Here is a 17,264-nt window from a genome sequence, read left to right as displayed (position 1 = left end):
AGTTCTAAAGGTTCTACAATCCAGAAATCTTCAATTAGGTTAATAGGTAGAGAATATCCTATATTTTTGTTGTACTTAGAAAGTTGCTCTAAAATGTGGCCTATAGAGAGTTGGTATTGTGGGTATCCTGATTCAACTTGACTAATGTGTATTTTGAAGAGCACATCTACTAGATGAAATAGCTGTATAGATTTACCGCGGGATATAGCAAGACCAGCAAGTGCCACAACGGCCTGCGCTATATCTGGATTGTTTAACTGAAAATTCTGCTTTTCAATGCGTTGGCAAATGAAATTTTTAAAAGAGTCGAGACAATCGTCTGGTTCATTAAATAAGGATAACGTGGGAAGAGCCTCAAGAGTTTTCATAAAAATATTCAACGTTTTAGAATATAGACGCTCATGTTGTTGCTCGTTGACTGAAGCTAATGCCTCGATAAGGGGAAATAGCGTCAATATGCCCAACCTCACGATAACTGGTATATCTGTTTTGTGTTCTGGAGTTTTGATTTCAATCTTAAAGTGCGTCAATCATTTGGTCGTTCATGTTGTAGTAGCAGTAAAAATTCAAGACCGAATAGATAATTCTTTTATATTGAAAATAAGCAGTATATCACATAGTCGTACATGCTCGTATAGATTACTTACCTTTTTTTGTTTACCCAAAATGGCTTTTGTATGAAGGCTTAATTGGACCATAGTTTTTTTGTGTACGAATTGTCTAAAAGCTGGCTCTCCTTGATCTATAAGCTTGTCCAATTCTTCAATCCATTGCTGTATCGCTCTGGAATGTAGACTCAGATTTTGGACATCCCCCATCAGCCCTAAGAAACCCTTTGCTATTTGTTCACTCTTGAAATGCACAAAATCAAAATGGATGTTAGAGAAAAGTTTTATGCACAATCGAGGCACAGAAGCTAGCAGCTTTCAAATCTGAATGAGGAAGTCAGTCCAACAATCAAGCTATAGGTCCATAAATACCAGGGACAGCAAATTCTAGCGGTTTACCAAATTGAAAATTTTTTCAAACTGCAACATGAATGTACCTCTTTGCTCATGTCGCATTTCTTTTGTATTTCGGACGATGATGTTGCCCATAAAAAACCGAATCCTTCCTTTTCAAAGCGTGAGTGAATCAATTTTTTATTGAAAGCTAATGCGCTCTCATCTAATAGTATATCCGACGACGAAACATCGAGGTTTGTCATTCCGCCCATTCGCTATTTATCTTTCTTTATGTATTTGGTACTGGCAAAAGATGATAAATTTCACCTACTGTTTAGATGCTTGAAGTAATACAGCTTCAAATAGCTAAATTCGGATCAAGCCTGAGTCAAACTATGACAGAGATATTTTAAAATAATAAAAAAAATGTATTTGTGACCTACATATAATACTCAAGGTTTAGCGTTGTTTATTCTAGCAGTTTTGTGTTGAAAGCAGAATTTTGCTTTGCTGTTTCCTTCTTTAGGTAATTATTATTTGTAGTAGACATTTGCTCTATTCGTTGATAACGTTTAGTTTTATAGTAATCTGTTTTTTTACTTACCTGCCATCCTCTGCAAGAAGATGGGCTGCGACATCAAGGTAGTAGTTGTCGGAGACACGAGGTATGTGGGCCCTCTATCTACAATCTATAGCAATCTACTTGAGGGCTCTGTTTTGTCTCTATCCATTCTTTATTAACTGAATGTGTTGCAACCATTTCCAATGTTAATAAACATTAGCGTCGGTAAGTCTTGTTTACTGATCAGCTATACAACAAATTCATTTCCCGGCGAATACGTACCTACCGTGTATGTACTTTCATTTCAAATGCTTTAGAATACAAGCATTTTATCTATATGCATAACAAGCGAGGTTGACCGAGTAGTAAATCGCCTAGGTTCGATAATTATACAGCGTTTGCTGTTGTAGACAATGTTCCAGCCAACTTAGGACTTTGGGATACAGCAGGATCTAGTGAATATCGTACATTACGCCCCCTAAGTACGTTGGCTAGGATTTATATATTGTGTAGTGTATCATTACATGACGCAGTGTGAACCCTAATAACCCTCGATTATACTACAGGCTATCCAGGCACCGACGTGTTCATTATTTGCTTCTCTATATTCCAACCTGAGAGCTTTAGAAACGTATATGAAGTTGTACGTTTGCGGGATTTTTTAGTCATTCTGCACACGAGCTTGCTAGACCTAATCATGTTTTTCTAGTGGTACAAAGAAATAGAAGCCGCTTGTCCTAATGTGCCTATTTTGCTCGTTGGGACTAAGGCTGATCTACGTTCTGTAAAAAGCGTGATAGACGAACTAAAAACGAATGGCGAGGAACCGATCACGGTTGCTCAAGGCGAGCATATGGCACAAGAGATAGGTGCCGTGAAATACATCGAATGCTCTGCAAAAACTCAAATGAATTTATCTTCAGTTTTTGAAGAGGCAGTGAGGTACGTAGTTTCTGTACGGTAAAATAGAATAGAGCAAGACATTTGGTTGACCATTATTGTTTCTAATAATGGCATTCTCAGATGTGTCATCAACAAGCCTGCGAACAAAAAACAAGAAGAAAAAAAGAAAAAAAGCGAAAAAAAGAGTGGTAAAGACGATTGTGTAGTAAGCTAGTATTAGGCATGTGATAGATACAACAAACGCATCTTACTCCTCCCTATTATGTTGACATAGGGCAAATCAAACGTGTTGAATATCCACCGCTTGACCCAGCTTATGCACCCGATGTCAGACTGCATATAAATACTATATATAGACCGAAATCAATTTTAATATGGCCATTTTAACCTTGCGATAATGATATCGCATTTTAGCATGTTGACCTGCAAACGATATAAACTTGCCAAATTTTCATTAGTCGAATAAAAATTTCTATGCTACCTATTTACTTTGGTTATTGACTTAACGATCTTTTATTGAGCTAGACTAATGCAGTAAAGCCACAAAAAGCCAAGTTTGCTTTCAATGTTAAAATCGAAAATTTTAATACAGCTGAGAGATAGGATATAGAGAATTGAATGTAATGTAATTTCCCATTCATTGTGTGAGTGAGAGTATACATTCAGATTTGATTAATCTAATCAAAATGACTTAGCTATTAAAAAATCAGACATTGTCATAGTGTAATCTCTTTAAATTCGCATAAGCTAGATCTAAGAAGCTGTCTAACTGACTCATAGTTTCAATGAGAGTGTGTTACACATGCTGCAAGCTATAAGTGATGTTTTGCTTGCCAGTCAATATGAAAGGGTTGAACTAGCTGTCTAATTTTATAGCAATAATATCGAGAGAAGTTAAGGGTACTAAGTAAGAGTTAATAGTGTTTACAAATATTAAGATAGAATTATTTTTCATGATGTCATGTGAATAGCAACAAGGGCTAGTTTTAAAAGCAAGGTTATATTAAATAAGAGTGCACAGTGTTCAATCTGACTGGTTGGTTAATCCTGAAATATAATGCCAAAATTTTATTTGCAGATTGATGTTTGGCCCCACCATTCGAATATTATCTTCAAATTTTCATTCATTTTCTTCTATGATTAAGCAGTATTTCAATCCTCTAGCTGTAGCTGAGGTTATCAAGTTATTATTTAGTAAACCTTCATGTTTTTTACCCCATGCAAAAGTTGAGAGTATGACTCTTCATCTAACGCTTAATTCTTTCATATATGCATTCTATGAATCTAATTGATTTTTCTTTAGACATAGCTGTCATTGATTTCGATAAACTTAAACACTTTGGGTTTAAACGTGTTTTGTTTGATAAAGATAACACTTTAGCATCTCCTTACCAAAACACGGCTTTTTGCACAGAAATAAAGCGCTCTGTTGAGTTATGTTCCCAGGCATTTGGTAGGGAGAATGTCTGTATTTGTTCGAATACTGCAGGCTCTGAATACGATAAGAAAAAAAACTATGTAGCAGCTAAAGAATTGGAGCATATTTTCAAGGTTTCGGTTGTCCGTCATAGACATAATAAACCAAATGTTACTTTTCGAGAAGTAGCAAATTGTTTCATGATAATTGATACTGCAAAAAAAATAGATATACGCCCTCAGGAGATTATTGTAATTGGAGATCGAATCACAGGTGATGTGATGTTTGGAAACAAACTTGGAATGCTAACAATTCTCACCAAACCTCTAGCCATACAGAATGAAAATTATTTTATTAAAATTGTATGTTATTAAATTTTTAAATTAAAAATTATAGCTAATTTTCAAATTTTTGAAAAAACAGTCTAGATTTCTAGAACAAGGTATTTTAAACGTAATAGAAACGTTTGGTATAACTCCGCCAAAAAACCCTTTTGTTAGCAATCTCCCAGAGTTTCGTAATGTCATCATAAAAAAACATGAATAGAGATAATGGCCATAAATATATTTAGATTTCCAGACGGCGATCAGGGATAAAACTAAATAATACATAAAACTACCTAAAATCTCCTGTCACCCAAATTGGAAGTACTTGATTAAAAAAAGAGTTAAAAGTCTTTATATAAAGCTAGTCACACAGTTTTTGGTCTTAAAGTAGCTTATTAAAATAAATAGACTGGAACAAGGGGTAGCATTGAAGCCTTGAAGCCTACTTTGTTATGATATTGTGTTAGCTATCATACCAATATTGAAATTTTTTTAACTCACGAAAACCTAACTTGCTGACTAATTAAACCGCTCTAAGCTCGCCCTATTTTCTGCCTATGTCTTGCCCTCAATTAATATGCCCTTGAAATATTAGAATTGTATTTCAATATGCCCTTATGATTTTGAGCCTACAGTATAATCACGTCCTTTGATTATAATGCTGCCTATGCATAGTACTATCAGAAGACGAGCAATTCTATAACAAAATATCTAGTTTGAAATACATAGTTTCATTAATTTTTTTTATTTACAATTTTTTTGAAGAACTAACATTTTCCCTCTAATTGTGACATATTTGGAGGGCTAAGCAGGTGGCGAAAAAGTATATGCGCTTTGGGCATTTGGCTCCATTTTATTCCTGATCCATATAAATTAGTTACATGCGAAATATTTAATGCATAATGTCCGAGGACCGCACACTAGACAAACTTAAAAGCCACTTAAATGGAAAGGCAATTTTGAAGTCTTCTGATTTGAATTTGTTGGTTTCTAGTATCAATAAAAGCGAAGGTACCATTTTTCATCTGCTTATTGATTTATTTCGAAGCCATTCAAACATCTGAACTATTGTTCATCATCAAATAACGGAATGTTTACCTAGCTTGCCTTATTACTCTGTGCATTTTTAATTTACCTTAACTCCCTAGTCATATTTAGACATAACACTTATTCTGTATTAAATACCAGTATTTCTGTCGTAAAATTCTGATTATATGCGAAAGTGTAAGCTTTCGTATATAAACTTTAGTTGTCTTTGATTGCGGCTTTTCCGGTTAAAAATTTATACCCTTATCCGTAACTAATATATTTCCTTTTACTAACGAACCTCTTTTTAGAAATCCCTATTTTGTGTTATCTGGCTTGTTCAAAATCCACCTGTCCTAATGCTCTACAGAGTTTTTGGTCTATCTTGATTGACCATCCGCTTTCTGAAACCTTTATAGGTCAATGGATTAAAAACTGGAAACGTCTGGCCAGTTCTTCTAATTACCAATTACTGCGTTCTATAAGACTCTCTTATTCTATCATGTGCCATGAAGGCGCGCTTGGTAATTCCGCAGAAAACATTAAAAAACAAATCTTAAAATTTCTAGTTACATGGATAGATACAATCGAACATTCTCTTACTCGAACAAAAAAAAAATTCACTAAATTATGCATTAGAAAAATTCATAAAACTCTACGCATATCCAGAATTTTTAACTATTGTTCTCAATATATTACTCAAGACCAAGCCAACCTAAGAAAATATTCGTTATTCGCCAACATTCTAACTGCCTTTGGTGTCTATTCGTCATCCCCTCATCAACTGAAATTGCATGATAAATTTTCTGGTAGCTATCAGTATCAAAATTTCAGAGATAAACTTATCAACTTCTATGTAGAATACACTTTCCGAGCCAAGAACAATATCAAATCATCTCGAACTGTCTTGGAAACATTCTATGTTCTACTCCGAACTGTTGATTGTTCAGAATTTGAGAAGGTTATATTTCCTAGCATAGAAGATGCTGTGCGCCGTGATGTCAACTCTTTATGTATTATAAATCAGTCACTTCAGATTATCGTTGCAACATCATGCAGCCAGTTAACTACGTCGACGCTAAGTAACTATGTTCTTCTTGTTTCTAAAATTTTTGGATTACAAAGTTCTAGACCGAATTTTGACATATTTAAAGACAACTGCAGAATATTGAACACCTTATTGGAATACAGTATATGCAAGCAAGACACTGATCGTCAGAATGCTTTCAAAACAATAGAACTTTTACTAAATCTCACAAAAATTTCAGATTGCTTGGTCCAATTTATGAATCAAGAACTGATTTCTTTTTGTTCTAGGCCCTACTCTAATTGGTATGAACGACATGGCGTTTTTTCAACTTTGGCTGTAATTCCAGATGCCAGAATTTTTTCCGAACCTAGATTGAAGAATGAGACTATGATTTCAAAAATAATTGATACGTTAATATGCTTGTTAGAGAAAGAGAAAAACAAAGAGTCAATCTTTGCCGGTGTTTCTGCGCTCGTCTGTTGGATTCGTCTAGAGTGCTCTAACAAGATCTGTCATACATTCGACGAACGCACTCGTAAGCTTCTAGTGAGGCTTTTAACTAGTACAGATGTTGAAATAGTCCGATTTTGTCTCTATAAGCTTTGGGATTTATTTTATCGGCTACTAGACGAAAATTTTTCAGAGCTATCTATTGATATGGGAAATGCTATTACGAATTTACTTATTGAAATTATAGGTACTGGGAAAATAAAGCCTCTGTTTATTAAAGATGCTCTTTTGGCGTTATCCGTTCTGCAATTGGCTGCTTCTAGGCATGCTCCTACGAGAGAAGCTTTTCAAAGTTCTTACTCATCTATGCTTCTTTCCCCAAGTTCGATTTTATTTACTCCTGTATTTTTGCGGCGTTTCGAGGAACTTAAAAATGAAATCAAGCAACCGATGTACTCTGTTGTGGCATCTATTATTGAAATGGCAATAAAGTACCTTCTGACAAGCGAAGAGGTGACTTTCGATTATTCTGTAACTTCTTCAAGCATCTGGTGGCTTACCATCCAGATCTCCACGTCCGATTTATCTTCCTATCGTAGAGCTATGCTACACGTTTTGAAAAGACTAACAGATTGTCAAGCCATTTCTTCTATTATATCTGCTCAACTGTTGAAATACCTTATTGAGTACTTAAAACAATCCAGTACTGTATCAGAAAGTCCACCTTCTCGACCGGAACTATTGAATCTTTTTTTGAAGACAATTGTTACTCCTAGAGTAAACATTGAAGCCGATTACCCCAAAATACTGATGCTAGCTCACCACCCATTCGTGGTTCATAGTCCTATTAATTCTTCTATAAGAGGTCTTCAAAAAAAAATGAACTTGGAGGATAATGACTTAATTTCCATTAAAGATTGTGTTGTTGACTACTTGTTCGGTAAAGATGGACTCGAATCAAGCGTACGTCCGAAGTTAGCGATTCCGTTGCCTTTTTGAGGCTACTCTTTAGTTTTATTTTAATGATGAGCTATTAGTCAATTGATAATCGTCATAACGATTCTGTGATGTCTAATCTTTCGCACCTATCTGAACACATAGTATCTTAAATTTCTTATTTTTAACAACTCGCAGGCTTGACTAAACACCCCCTAGTTTTTTCATATCCAACTCGCTTCTAGATATGCTACGAGCTTTTTGCTCAATTACAAGCCCTATTTGGATGTAATTTTTAGAAAACTATGTTGTTATCTATCATTACCTCTCGTCAAAAAATGGCTTTCTTTCCCCATTACCTACATCGGAATATTTCATACCCCGGAGGGTCATTTGTACAGGCCCCCTGATTTTAAGGAACAAATTCCAGAGTTCTATACTTTAAAGCATTCTAATCCGAAGAATGTTTCAACAAAAAAAGGTGACGGTTCTATCAACAAACAACAAAATTCAATACAGACAAGAATGAAAATTCTTGAGGAAGAGCAACTAGCTTCAGAATCCTCGATTCGTAAAGAGGTGGCAAGCGTTTATCACTCTATTGCTAGCGGACTAGATATTGCTGAGCTTGCATTTCGAAATCACTACTCTACTTTTATAAATGAAGATACTGCCATGACGAACTTCTTGTTTCCAATACTTGATCCTGTTATTCTTCTTGCCAGGCATCAAAACGAATTGCAGGAGAAGGCTTGTTCTATTCTATCTTGGAGTTGCAAAGCTTGTCTACAACCCCCTTTAGCTCAATACCGAAATACTCTCGTTTACTCTATCATTCATCCAGGTAATCAGGATACACAATCCACTTGTATTGAGTCACTCAAAACTTTTGGCCTGTCTTTGAATTTGGCTGCTTGGGCGTTTTTCCAACCAGTTGTTATAAATTGTCTTGTCCCATTCAAACCTATCTCAAACTCAGATTCTGGAAATCCGACTTATTTCCGCGGATCTATTCCGTTGCAGCAATTGTCTATGGAATGCTTAAAGGAGAACAGTAGACATGTTAATTCGATGATGGTGGATTGTCTGCTGCAGATTATCTATTCTGTCCCCTCCCTTCAGGATAAATCTCGAACAATTTTGACAGAAGCAGTACAATCCTTGTCACCGATCTTTTTCTCTCACTCTCTTACGCTGTCTTCTGTACTCCTTGACTATATTTTTCATCCAAATAATCAGGCTCGGTTAGCTGTTCTAGACTCTATGCTACTTATTTCTCACTTGACTGAGTTTGGTCAAAAAGACCAAATTGCTACAGCACTTTGGATATCTCGGTTTGATTCTTGTATCGACAACTCAGAGCTTTCTGTATCGCTCTACAAAGCCTATTCATCCGTCGCGACAATACCTGAAAACTACTTTGATAGAATTTGGTCTGTCATTATGTCTAATCATCAAGAAGTTTACGAAATGGCGGCCAAATCTATGGTCGGTGCTATGAACCTATATCCTGCATCAATTGAAGAAACTATCCAAAAATTACTTCAACTTCACAAAGACCATTACTACTACGAAGATGATTCTAAATCAAGAGCGAGAGGCAGTCTCTCTCGAGTTGGGACCAAGGAAAAAGAAGATTGGACTATGGTGCGCTTTCGCACTTCGCTCGTTTTCAAAAATTTTGGTGAACTATCTACATTGAGTCCTGAATTATGTATATTATTGCTGAAATACTTTGAAACGGCTCTTTTGGAAAATGATGCGTCAACATTTGATCAATTTTTGAAAGCGGGTATAGAAATTATTCGAAGACAATCCAATCAAGAAATTGCGTACACTTTGATTGAACTTTTTGAGTCAAAACTTACAGGATCTGCACCATCCGCATTTATTGAGCATCGACTCTGGGAAGTTAACGTCATTTTTTTAGGAATCGCTGTTCAACACTTGCAGCACGAAGATGCACGAATTCAAAAAGTTGTTTCTCATTTATTCAAGGTCCTTGAAACGCCTTCGGAACCAGTACAGCGCGTTGTTTCAGACTGCCTGTCTCAAATAGTTTCCAGAGATCACAGTCGGTTTATGCCTCTTGTTGAAGACTGCCTACAACTAATTTTGAAAAGTAACACTTTGTACGGTCATCGTAGGGGAGGCGCTTGGGGACTCGCTGGACTTGTTCATGGTTACAAACCGATCTGTTTAAAAGAATATCCTTCGATTATGTCTAGGCTTGAAAAGGCTTGCCGAAGTCGGAGTGACACGGGATCCCATCAAGGTGCTTTGATTGCATTTGAATGCTTGTCTCTAAAGCTTAAAACCGGATTTGAGCCTTGGATCATTCATCTTTGGAATTATTTTTTAAATGCTCTTAGTGATCCTTCCCAGGATGTTCGTAATACAGCGTTCGAAGCCTCTTACTCTGTTTTGCTCCAACTTTCTCCAACTGGTCTACAGCTTGTTCTTCCGGCCCTGCTAAAATTACTTGATGCCAACCAACACGATAGATACTTTGCAAAATGGAATGCTATTCAACTGATTAGTGCTTTAACACAACACATTTTCCGCAAATTGATTCTCTTTTTACCTACTATTATTACCCGCCTGTCTTCCCTTCTTATCGATCCGGACTATGATATTCAAACTGCTGCCAAAAAAAACGATGAGCAGTCTTTGTAATATGATTCAAAACTCTCAAATCCGTGCTATTGCGACCAAGCTTATTATGGCAATAGATGACCCAGATAACCATTTGGTAGGCGCTATCAATGCATTAGCTGAGAACAATTACACTGAGATGGTTGATGCTGCTTCATTGGCGCTTATTGTCCTTGTTGTTGATCGATCCATAAAAAATGGGAAAGGAGACACCAAGAAAATGGCCATAAAAATGGTCGATAGCATCTGCCACTTAACTGACCCCAAAGACTTTTATCTTTATTACCCTAAGCTTTGCGCCCAGCTGATAGATACACTGAACGACACGATTCCTCTAAATCGAATGATCGCAGCACATACTATAGGAGAACTATCTCTAAAGATGAATACTTGTCATAGCTTATCACAACAACTAATAGAAATGATGAACCAGTCTAACACTGCTATATCAATTGGTCTGTCGCAGGGGCTTGCACATGTCATGAGTCATCTGGATCAAGAGTACGTAGAAATGGAAATACTACCTCGCGTTGAAGTTGCATGTAGATCCGAAATTGTAAATATACGTGGAAGTTTCATGTCCTTGTTTCAATTTCTCCCGACTGCGTTTGGCGCCAAGTTCGAAAAGTTTTTGCCTTTCGCGTTACCCGTTGTTATCCAGGGTCTATCTGACCATCAATTATCTGTTCGAGATGCTGCTCTAAAATCTGGTCAAGCTATTATGTCCCGGTTTAACGACAACATAGATCTTATTCTTCCGCATTTAGAGAAGGCTATGCTCGATCCTAATTGGCAGACTCGCGCGAATAGCCTGCAGCTTTTAGAAGGGTTGTTTCATGAATTTTTAACTGCAACTTCTAAAAATGGTGATATCAAAGACTATTCGAAACTTCTTTCTTCTCCTGTCCGTTGCAGAATTCTCGCTTGTCTCTATGTGCTCCGATTCGACCCTCTTTCCACGGTCTCGAAAAACGCTGTTTCCGCGTGGAAAACTGCCGTCCTTAATACCGGCAAAACTTTACGGGCATTGGTGCCGACGTTTATATCCATTATCGTTAATCGTACGAGCTATAATGAAATATGGGATCTTGTTTTACATACTGTCGGTGAACTAGTTCAAAAGATGGGTGACCATGTTTTGGTCGGTATCATTTCTGAATTCGAAAAGAAAATGAATAGTCGTCTCCCTGAAGGGACTCAAGATTCGGTTTGCATCGACGTCTCCGAAATTTTGCAAGCTGCTGCAACAAAAGCAGCTATTCACGAATCTAAGAAACTGCTTTTCCAGATAGTTTTGAAGGGACTTTGCAATTCAGAGCCTCAGGTTCGAAAATCTGCCGTGAAGATTTTAGACTGCTTACGCAAGTACCTTGGTGAATCTGCTATTGATGAAATTTTTCCAAAGCTAATAGCTCAAGTAGATAACCCGGACACTCAGGTGAGGCAGGTCGCTCTTCAAGGTATTCAGCAAATACTCTCCTTCCATTCACAACATGTCCTTCCAGCACTTATATCGAAGCTTCTTCAACAGCCAATCTCCGACTTTAATGCCCGTGCTCTGGCATCGACTGCCAAGGCTGCTGGAGCTCACCTAACACCCTTTTTGCATACGATTTTACCCACATTGATACAAGCTAGTGTCTCTTCTGATATGAATTCGAACCCGGTAAATTGCCATTTAGTTAAGGAGGCTCTCCATTCTGTCCTTCTTGTCATCAATACGTCCGAAACTCTTGGTATCCTCTTCACTGAGTTGGCCAAATTCGTCTCCGATAAATCACCCGAGCTACGTCACGCCTCGCTTGAGCTCATCTGCTTTTATGCCACAAACAACCAAGCCGGCCAAGCTTGGTTAGAGAACATCAGTTTTGCCATTCATACAACATTGAAGTCGTATCAAGATGCGGACCCACGAATTGTTCTTTCTGCCATTGATTCTTTGGCCACTGTTCTGTCGACTATTAACGTCGAAGCCATTGCTGCTGAATCTGTCAACGTTGTCAAAGTTATCAATGATACCATAGAACACTTACGTTTTTCAGAAACTACGGAATATCTAGTCTACACCAAGGGCTTCGAACCTATACTTAAAATCTACGTAGCAGCAATGCGTAATGGCTCTTCACTTATGCGTGAACAAGCCTCTCTAGGCATTCGCTTTCTCTTTTCTAAATCAAAGGGCGCTTCTCTAACGCCCCCTATGATTCAAACTGTAACTGGAACACTGATTCGTATTTTGAGCGAGCGCCAATTGGAATCTCACATTCGTTCTGACATTTTACAAACATTAAATTTGGTGGTTGATTATGGTGGTTCTAGTCTGAAGCATTTTTCTACTACACTTCAAATCACTTATTTAAAATTTATTTCAATGCCCTACAAGCCAATTCGCGAGCAATCTGCTATTGGAATTTTGAAACTTGTATCTCTCAATCCCAACATTCCGTTTCTTGTAAAAGCATTGATTACTGTCACGAAGGATCCGATGAACTCTAATCCAGACGCATGCTTGGAGACTGTCTCCAATATTTTTCAGAGCATTGGCAAAAATGTCGATGGCTCACTTTGCGAATCCATGCGCGAGGCGCTGAACCCATTTCTCGACCATGAGGATTTCACTACCCGACAACGTGCTGCTGAAGCCTTTGCATCGACTCTTCTCTGTCTACCCTTAACTGAAATAATGAAAAAAGTAGAACAGCTATTACTAGATCAAACCCAGAATGATAAACGAATTGAAACTGGACTACTAACTCTCTATCATATTATGAAACGTAACCCTGAGTTCACTTCTACTATCATTTGCGATTCTCAATCGATTGTTGATTATATCATTCTAAACCTAAGTTCTCCTATAGAGCTTATCCGAGGGATTACATCTCAAATTCTCGCACTAATCCTAGCTTACGTAAAAAATCGCCGACAATCCGCCTATTATGCTAAAATTCTAGTTAAAGTGCTTGATGACGAAAGTATCGACGTCAAGATTATGGCCCTCAATGCCATTCGCTCGTATGCCAAGGCTGCACCCGAAGAATCCGCTTATCTACTCAAAATTTTAGTCCCACCTACTCTGTCAAATGTGAAAAAAAACACGTTACCATTAAAATGCGCAGCCGAGAGAGCACTTTATTGCTTGTTCCAAGTCAATAAGGGCGACGCGTTGTATCGTCAATTCATAGAAAATTTGAACGAAGCTCAGCGCAAACAGTTTACCCTGTTCTATCGAACTCTAGAGAAGCTTACAGACGCAGATGAGACTGCCGGCTGCGTAGAAAGTCAAATGTTTTTGTAACATACTATAGTGTTTTTATAGAGAAATGCAGGTCATATATTCGTGTCCCAGATTGGTTGAATAGGTCGAAATTCTATTTGCTTCTAGAAACAATCGAATAAAACCGAAAAGGTCGCCCTAGATATTACACATATACACACTCGATAACAGCTGTGTAATTCAAGCAGGGGTTTTTATTTCAGCAAAAAAATCTTTATCTGCTGCTCACCATATAGATATTGCTATGCTTTCGTGGAAGCTTTATTGCCTTTCGAGGGCATTTAAATTTGCCTTTCGTCTTTGATACTACATGCCTTAATCTTTTTTTCGTATCTGCTGGCGAGACCGCCTTTAGCATGCAATCTTTTTTGTTGCTGAAATTACATTTAACCTACCCTTTTCTATTTATATTACACTTGAAACACATATTCTCGCTGCAGTAAAATTCATTCAGTTCAAATTCTTGTATCAAACATTCATCTTTTCCTCAACGGCAACACTGTAAGCGGAGCAGGTTTATTCCCATAACAGTATTTCCATTTACTCCTGAATTCATTTTCGTGCACAACACTATTGGAATTCGTTCTACATTTTGCGATACAAAAGTCGAACACGTCTTTCGGAAGTCCACCTTGAATAAATAAAAATTTATCTAACAAAAATTTATTTTTTTGAAATTTCAAAAACAGCGTGCTCCAAGTCGCCTCCAAGCAACAGGAAATACAAAATTCATATAAAGCGCAACACTCATATCTTTTATCGCATTTAGGACTAGAAGATGAATCGTTTGTCTCGATGTATCCATCGGTGAGACAACAGTTTGTGCTTTCATGAATATTCCCATACCGACAGACATTTCCATTTGAATCAACAATCCATTCCCAATTCAAACTAAATTAAAATTCGCAACAAAGACGATAAAATAAGCGAAAACTTTAGCTGAAGTATTTGAATATTTAAGACAATCTTCAAAAAGCTTGACTTTTCATCACCATATTAAAGCGAGTTCTATTCAATACGAACCTAGTATACTTGCAGACGTCCTTTTTGTAAATCGAACGAGAAAATGTCGAGTTTGAGGTTTTGATAGAGTTTAAGGTTTCTCGAATGTTGTTCAACAGTTTTATGTTGTATTCAATGACATCGGCTTCAACTCTTACATAAGAAAAAAAGAAAAATAAGCAAAGCCCGAGCAGTCCTGTTGAAAGAGCCAAAATTAGTAGCTTTTGAATCTGGCGCTGATAAGTGTCTTGTAATTTTAATTTGAACATCGAAAATTGCAATAGACTCAAAGCATTCTAAAATTTTGATATAAATGTTGTTTGTATGGATATGCTATGTTATCATAAATAGATCTTTAAATCGTTGATTTAAATTTTTTGTCATTGTTCTCTGATTCTTTAAATAAAAGTAGGAGCTGTAATCATTATGTTTTTCACTCATCATATTCTCTACATAAATACTGTACCAGAAGGTGAACCTGTTCTTATATTAAAGAGTAAAAGCTAAGCCTTAATGACCGTGAATTAATTTCAATTCACTTTTAATCATATTTATTCCTTGAATACTTCCTATAAAATAACTTGACAAGGAATAGCATATGTGTACATTTGCATTGATACTTAAGCCAAAGGCCGTGCTTACAAGAAAATTTGATTTTTTTTTGCTGATATTACATAAATCAATATCTATTGTCTTCAAATTCGACTGCTATCAATAATGAGGTCAACATCTTAGAAAAAATCGAGGCTAAATTACTCTTAGCGGTTTTTGAAATAAAAACGTTACAATTTGATGACTATACCGGCTAGCTACCCTATGTGCTTATATATATTATATAGCAATATTTCATTGTTCTAATTAGAAGATCTTTAATTAATTAATTGTAGCATTGTTTTTACAGATACTGTAACTTTTTTTGGACTTAGTCAATATACATAATTTTGGGCTTCTAGAGTGTACAAATCACAAAACTTTATATCTCACATAAATATTTTATACTTAAATTGCTTCTGGATTGATTCTATTCAGTTTTTCTTAGATAAAATACTATCTTTCTTCTCTTTGAGCTGATCTATTACGGAGTATTGTGTTATTAAGAAAAGAGTATTTTCATCGACATAATTTTCTCACTATGCTAGAGATATCAAATGGGCTGTTTATAGTTATATTCAAAGAATTTCTAGGCACCTCGTTGACCCTTTGGGCGTATTTGTAGTAAGAAGTGCGAAGAAATAGTCTTGAATTATTAAATCAGGCAGTGCAGAAAAAGAAAAATTATTGGACAACCTATTGCACAAAAATTTATCTAGAAAATTGGAAAAGGATCAATGTACCAACCATACTAAGGATGCCATTAAATATTACATAACAGTGACTACTGGTCATTCAACGGATTCTTTAGAATAGAACATATTATCACCGAATGTGCAGTTTTAGAGAATAAACTGAAAAACTGTCTCGATTATATTGAAAACATCTTACTATAGGTATTAACTCTGATATTGATTTACATTCAAGAATTATTGAAATACATACAATAAAAGGGTCAGACAGCAGACTTAAGTTGTGAATGCCTTAGAAAAGATACTAAAAAATGTGTTCGATATAATTCGATGATCTTGTTTTACCAACATAAGTGTATAACCAACAAAAAATTAAATTTGAGATATAAAATTCAAAAATTTTTTCGAAAAAAGAAGCAACAATACATAAAAGAGTGTATTGACCAATTATTAAACGGTTACAATCCATACAGAACGAAGCTTAGTCAGTTAGCTCCCATTTCTTCTAATCGATATACAGACAAGACAACATTGAATGTAATGACGGATGCTGACGAAGTGTTGAAAACATCAATCCAGATTTAGAATGGATTAAAGGATGATTTAAAGAATGAAATTAATCAAGTTAAAAAGAAATTATTGAAGATTCCAAATTCGAATGATTCGCCCTTGGCCTCTATTCTTGAGCATCAAAAAAATAGAAGTAGATCAAATTTTGCATGAGTTAATGCTGTAATTGGCAATTGTAGCAGTCAGTTGTATCATTATCAACTGCTCAAATTTCCAATAATGAATAAGCTATTTGAGAGAAGATTTAAGTAAGTCTTAATTTTTCCCTCATTGACGAAGCTTTTTCAAAATTGAGTTCATTTTTTGCAGTCTATCTTCAATATTTTATTATTTCAGATGTGCTCCTCGACACTTCAAGAAGAATTTTAGACATCATTGAAAAATATGTTCGCTGGGAAATCAGTAAATTTATCGACTCAAGTAGGTCTGACCTAAAGGTGGATTCTGGTAACCGTGAAAGAAATGAGAACAACTCTGGTATACTCGAAGTACGTCTGCTTTTGATTCACGGTAAACAAGCTCCTGCAAGAGAAAAATCAAATATCAAAAATATGCCATTTGTTGATGATCCAAACATTTCTATGTATGAACTCGACAAATTTTATTCCAACTACTGAAATTATTTTTCCCTGTGCAAAGTCTGCGATCCTTCTATGACAGTCAAACCGACCTATCGTATAACTAGAAAAAACTCTTCTTGAAACCATACCCTGATTTTTCTCATATACTTCCTCTCGCTCGTGATCACAGTGTACCAGTGTTTAGCAAAAATTGGCACCGATCTCCTTTTATTTTATATAGAATAGGTCACAATGACTTCAAATCGTAATTGTTTCACAAGAATTGCTATGTCGACGGTGCTCTTTTGTGTGGTACATGGACATGG

At 36.2% G+C, this 17,264-nt stretch overlaps 4 protein-coding genes across 5 annotated transcripts; 3 read left to right on the top strand and 1 right to left on the bottom strand.

Annotated features, from left to right (window-relative positions):
* The first annotated feature begins 1,422 nt into the window (after positions 1-1,422).
* LOC126315223 (ras-related C3 botulinum toxin substrate 1-like) lies at positions 1,423-2,878 on the top strand. 2 transcript variants are annotated; one of them, XM_049992462.1, is made up of 7 exons: positions 1,423-1,470; positions 1,569-1,609; positions 1,727-1,795; positions 1,885-1,988; positions 2,073-2,149; positions 2,216-2,448; positions 2,530-2,878. In XM_049992462.1, exons 2-7 carry the CDS (start codon positions 1,569-1,571, stop codon positions 2,621-2,623), a joined length of 618 nt encoding a protein of 205 aa, XP_049848419.1. In that variant the 5' UTR covers positions 1,423-1,470; the 3' UTR covers positions 2,624-2,878. The 2 variants fall into 2 exon arrangements, with proteins under 2 accessions (XP_049848419.1, XP_049848418.1); XM_049992461.1 differs by lacking the exon at positions 1,423-1,470 and having other exon boundaries at positions 1,492-1,609; positions 2,530-2,850.
* Positions 2,879-3,451: 573 nt separating this feature from the next.
* On the top strand, positions 3,452-4,394 carry LOC126315397 (uncharacterized). The gene is made up of 3 exons (XM_049992652.1): positions 3,452-3,642; positions 3,713-4,188; positions 4,250-4,394. Exons 1-3 carry the CDS (start codon positions 3,492-3,494, stop codon positions 4,370-4,372), a joined length of 750 nt encoding a protein of 249 aa, XP_049848609.1. The 5' UTR covers positions 3,452-3,491; the 3' UTR covers positions 4,373-4,394.
* A 5,877-nt stretch (positions 4,395-10,271) lies between these two features.
* Positions 10,272-13,544, top strand: LOC126315403 (uncharacterized). Its single transcript, XM_049992658.1, has one exon. It carries the CDS (start codon positions 10,272-10,274, stop codon positions 13,542-13,544), a length of 3,273 nt encoding a protein of 1,090 aa, XP_049848615.1.
* A 187-nt stretch (positions 13,545-13,731) lies between these two features.
* LOC126315402 (SREBP regulating gene protein-like) lies at positions 13,732-14,794 on the bottom strand. The gene is made up of 2 exons (XM_049992657.1): positions 14,547-14,794; positions 13,732-14,414 (listed from the first exon to the last, which is right to left on the bottom strand). Exons 1-2 carry the CDS (start codon positions 14,792-14,794, stop codon positions 14,000-14,002), a joined length of 663 nt encoding a protein of 220 aa, XP_049848614.1. The 3' UTR covers positions 13,732-13,999.
* Between the last annotated feature and the right edge of the window lie 2,470 nt (positions 14,795-17,264).

This window comes from Schistocerca gregaria, unplaced genomic scaffold, assembly GCF_023897955.1.
Source record: "Schistocerca gregaria isolate iqSchGreg1 unplaced genomic scaffold, iqSchGreg1.2 ptg000569l, whole genome shotgun sequence".
NCBI lineage: Eukaryota > Metazoa > Arthropoda > Insecta > Orthoptera > Acrididae > Schistocerca > Schistocerca gregaria.
This window is presented reverse-complemented; position numbering and strand designations above follow the sequence as displayed.